At 42.1% G+C, this 5,265-nt stretch overlaps 1 protein-coding gene across 1 annotated transcript; it reads right to left on the bottom strand.

The window, feature by feature from the left end:
* Positions 1-3,631: 3,631 nt before the first annotated feature.
* Positions 3,632-4,318, bottom strand: LOC104168613 (nuclear factor of activated T-cells, cytoplasmic 1-like; the record flags this gene model as incomplete). The annotated part of the gene is made up of 1 exon (XM_009709263.1): positions 3,632-4,318. A coding segment is annotated over one exon (687 nt), but the record flags the coding sequence as incomplete, so codon positions are not given.
* Positions 4,319-5,265: the final 947 nt, after the last annotated feature.

Genomic DNA, 5,265 nt, shown 5'->3' with positions numbered 1-5,265 from the left:
CCCATAAGTATGTTAGATGTCTATACCTCACACTTCATAAGTACTTTCAGGTAAAACTGGAGGTATTAAATAGTTACAAGACATCGTGAAGATACTCTTTCCTAATGGAGTGATGCTATGAGAACTTAATTTTTAATGTCATTAAAATATTTAATTACTTTTAAATTACTTTAAGGATGAGGTGCTGGTATGCTTAAGAGTAGCAGGCAAGTACATCTGACCTCTCTGGCTTTCATATTGTTCTCAGATGTAAAGATTGAAAAAATACTGAAAAAAAGGTTAAATCATGCCGTATGAAGGTATCTGAATTGAATCAGTGAGCAAATGATAAAGAGGTAGTGCAGCAATCTATTTAAAAAAAAAAGAGAGTAACTGTCCTTACTCACAGGTATGATTTAATATTCTGGTTTTCAGAATATGGTCATAAAGCACAGATATCCTACCCAGTCCTCCAACAAGGAAAACACTTAAAGATGGATATGATACTAACAAGAAACAATGGCGATGGCTTCAAAGCTCCTATTCCCCAAAAAAATCAAGCACATGAAAAATGAGTTGTTCCTATTTGGTAACAGCCACTCTGCAAAACCCATTCTCCCTTATTCCCACAGTTATGGCCAGAGGTCCGAGTGAAATGGCACCAGGCACAAAGGCATTGCATACGTGGAGTGCTTTGCCTTTTCAGTGCAGATCTCAGTGGCCAGCAACTACCAGGGCACCAGGAGCAATTACTGGTGGTTTCCAGGTAGTCACTGCAGTGGCCAAACTGCCCTTTGAGATTGTGCGAGGCAGCCCAGATGTCATCCTTCCATCACTAATAGGTGAGCACGAGAAGGGGATTTTTTACCGAAACAGGATGAGTTGATTAGATAGTTGCTGGGGAGGTTAAGATGACATCAGATGTGGCTTCAAGTCACACTTACTCTGGCCTATGGGTGGGCTGCTGCCACCAAGAGCGGTCCCACTGCACTCCTTGACCCATAGCAACAGGCTTCCTGCCCCTCTCGTGGGCTGGACCCAGCTATGGACCCAGGCGATGTGGTTCCATGAGCCAACCCAGTGGAAAACTATGTGGGTTTTGCTATTTTTGGCAGTTAATTTTCCATTAGCCTGCTCTGCCGCTCCATAATCAATTGATATGACTCAAAGGAAGCAGCAAGAACATGTGGCTAAGGGCAAGATGGATTGAGGCCACCTTCTCCATGGGAGCCTGCAGTTACATCAGATTAAATGTAATGTGAAACCAATGTCTGCACTGGTGGTGGTAAGGATGCCTCCGTGAAATGCATATAGCATAGACCTAAATGGGCTTCCAGCCTGACCCACAGCTTTGTGCCCCTGTGCTATATGACTGAGTCATGTCGGGGCTCTGCATGGTTTGAACAGAGGGTCTTGGCCAGCACAAGTCCCAGAAGACATGCTTTCTGCCTTAAGCCCCTCTGCCACATACTTTCTCTCTCTACTGCCCAAATACTGAGACAAGTAAGATAGTAGTAGTCCACTCCTGATTTGTACAAGGGCTTCATTTTGTCAACACTAAACATAGAGTGGATGATGTTTTCTTCAGGTAGTGAGATAAGGCATGGCCAGGAAAGGGCAGCTCACATGGGTTACGCTCCATCAGCATGACCCTTGAGACAAACTTAAATACCAGTTTAGACAGAGAAGACAGACTTCCTCTGGTTATCATTTCTGATTACCACCCTTAGAGGGAACTGGCGGTGTCCAATTTTTTGGAACTACGTAAGTTAATTTTGTTCTATTATATATTGTTACCATGACTGTTATGTCTATGAATTCTTTCTTGGTGTATAGGTTCTTGTGGTCAGCCACAGAACGATTTTGATAGCCTGCTGGATGCCAAAGGGATTTGGCTAGTTGAAGACATCTTCAAAGCCAACTTTAAGTATCAGTGCAGATGTACATGGTGGCTTCTACAATTACTTCTGATTATCTGTCAGAGGATTGGGGGGTGTGCGTGTCCAGAAGAGGAGACCGAAGAAAGATGAGGGTAAAGACTGAACCATTTATGCTTTGTCAGAGAGAATAAGCATTGCTGAAAAAACTAAAAACTGTCTCAGACCACATGGTAGCAAAGTTCCTCTGCTTCTCCAGGAGAAACTTGAAGTAGACATGGCTGAGGAGCTTTACCCTTCAACCCCGAGCCGCAGTCCTGTCTCTCCAGCAGAGACCAGTCAAAGGCAGCTTCCATAGCACTGTCAGAGAAGTGGTTGCTGGATTTTTGAGAAGTAAGGCAGAAAGACTGCCCATTTCTTGTGCTTTTCTAGAGAGACATCTACAGATTAGGTTTAGATTTTATCTGTATTCTCTTCCTTCCATAGATAACTTCTGGTTTCTCTCAAAACCAAAATTTGGGCATGGCTTTTTGTTTTGGTTTGTGTACATTTCTTGTTCAATTTGTTGAAATCTTGCTCCTTTCAGCATAGATATGTCATAAAAATGCACGCTATATGGAGAAAACGTTGTCACAAAAGATGTGTTGTGCAAAACTTTAGTGAACTGAACTCCTAATTAGGAAAAATTCCTTAGACCTGTCTATCATGTAATGAACAATAACTTCTGTTAAGAGAAATAATTTTCCTAGAGTTGAAAAGCAAAAGACTGCTACTCAAGCTCCAAAATATTCATTTGTAATCCCAATTCAGTGAGTATCATGCTGTTTAAAATAGAATGAATAAATGTCCTTTTTTTAAACACAACGCGATGAATTGTCTTTAAATTCTCCCTGAAAGACAATCGCATTCAGATGTTCCTTGGCACCAATTAGCTTCACTGCAGCCATTTCAAAGGCATTTCTTCTTCGAATAGCATGGTATGTCATATAAAGTTATGTAGCTATTGGAAGGGAACTCACGTACTGCATTAAGGTGAGGGTCCAGAATACTACTGGGATACTTAGCAGCAAGTGCTAAATCACAGTTCAGTGAGGTCACATAATCAAATTCCAGATTATCCCTTTTATTACTTTCAAGTAATAAATCTTTGGAAACTAGAGTCTGACAAGTTCATCACAGCATTTTAACTTTTCAGTGGTGCATGCAGAATACATATACATATAGAATCTTACAAAAGCAAAAAAAAAGAAAAAATAAAAGCAGCAGCAAGTCCACAGTAAGAATGGAAGAAAAAGTAGATGCCACCAGACTGAAAAGTTCCGCTGAAAGATGTGCCTCCATTTTTAATTTGAACCTTCCCAACTGAAGTAGAGCAGTTTATCATTTAGTTCCAGTGAACAGATTCACACATCAGATGTTTCACTGCATTATGGATGGCACAATGTTAAATATGTTTTCATTGCACTTCCACAGGTCACTGGTATGGGCATAAGCCGAGACCATACAGTTAAGATTACTGCAACATAGCTATTGGTCATGCAGCTAGCTCTACAGTAACTAACAGCATTTAATGCTTAGATAACATGGTTTCATTATTGCAAATGAAATTAAAGAGCCCTTTCCCATACAGAGACAATCCAAGCAAAAATCCGCACCATTCCGCCAGGCTGTTAATCGAACTTTTTTCCACCAGTATTCAAAAGGAGGAGGGGGTTAAGGGAACTCACTGATATAGCAACATGGTTGAACGCAAACCTATGCTGCGGAAGACTTACCATCATCCAGGTACATCTGGTCCAATTCCTCAGGTTCTCGCTTGATCGTTACAGGAATAGGGGCCAAATTATGATTACTTTCCTCATGCAACTCTGGCAATGACAGTGGTTGGGTTGTTGGAGACTCATTTCTGTGAACCTTCGGCAGTTGCTGCTGCTGTTGACCCATTATGGATGAGTGAGTTGGACTGCAGGACTGCAAATAGGTTGGCTCTTGGGTAACAGATGGAACTGGAGAAGAGGGACTGTTGGGATAGAGTGTTTGTTGATAACCAAGGGGACAGCTACTGCTCAGATGTTGACTCACCTGCGGCTGCAGCATGATGTGAGATGATTGCTCGGGGGAGCTTGGGTGCACAACTATAGACCTTGGCACTTCCTGTATGGTGGGGACACCTCCAGCGGGCTGCTGAAGTCCGAGGTGACTGTGGCCCGGGTTGGGGATGCACTTGTAAGGAGAGGACGAAAGGTCGTGCAGCTTGGGGCTTGCGTTGGGAGAGGGTGACATCACGGCGTTTCTCTGCTGACAGGAGGCAAAGCCAGCCACGAGGCACGAACCAGGATCAGGGGGCATCATGATCTGCTGGCTGTAGTACGGTTTAGAGAGAGGGCTTAAGCCTTGGTTCATTGGTCCACAGGTTTGAGCAGGCTCATAGTCATCTGTGGGTTCTGTTTTTATAATTGGAACTGTTAAAAGAAAAAAGTTTTAAATAAACATGAGTTGCGTATTGGTATGATCAAGTTGGCTTGTGGCTAGGATACCCTTTGCAAAACAAACAACGTCTTGAATAAGACTCTGTGTGTCTTTTGCCTAGTTCTCCCACCCTATAAAAAAAAAATGAATGAGTCATCAGCACAAGAAAGTCACAGCTGGTTCTAATATTGAAAAGGACTATTTTCTTTGGACTCTCCTCCAGCACTAATGTGCTATAAAAATCTATTTGCAAATAGCTGTGCTTCAGTGGAAGCTTTGGACCCAAGGGCTCCATGGATTTGTAGTAATCAAAGCAAGAATTTTAACTTGGATATACTACTGCATTTCTACGGCTACTGATGGCCCATTTGATAAATGTCTGCACATTCGGTAAACTCGAGCATAATAAGGTAGAGATGGGGCTTTCAGAGTTCAGTGAAAGTAAAATTGCAAAGATACACGACAAACTACTATGTACAAGAAGTTTTCAATTACGAGGGTATTTTTCAAAGAGTAGGATTTGATTTCTTTAGTTTTCACATGACTGTGTTTAATCCTAGTAACCAGCCAATGGGTGTAAAACATTCAATAAATTGCATCCATCTCTCACTGATTCTAAGTTGGATCCAAACTGCTAATGCCAGCTCCCAACAAATCTTAACTCAGCCTCTGGCTACCAAGAAAAACCGATTCCTATTCTAAACCTCTGCTAGCTCTACCCATTGTCCCAAAAGAGGCTGCACTTGAGCTGTCAAGCCACGTCTCTAAATACCACCAGCACATAGAGAGAACAACTGTCTATGAGCATCAGCTCACTCATGACAGATGTAGAGCTGCTTTCTCAAATGGGAGAAGAGATCCTTCCTCAAATTAAAATGTCTTTTTTCACATCGGCTTTCTCTCTCAAATCACAGAGAGGTGCTTTGCCACTTCTCCTACA

Source organism: Cariama cristata, unplaced genomic scaffold, assembly GCF_000690535.1.
Source record: "Cariama cristata isolate BGI_N322 unplaced genomic scaffold, ASM69053v1 scaffold731, whole genome shotgun sequence".
NCBI classification, from domain to species: Eukaryota; Metazoa; Chordata; class Aves; order Cariamiformes; family Cariamidae; genus Cariama; species Cariama cristata.
Note: the sequence above shows the minus strand (reverse complement) of the source record. Positions and strands in the feature narration are given on the sequence as shown.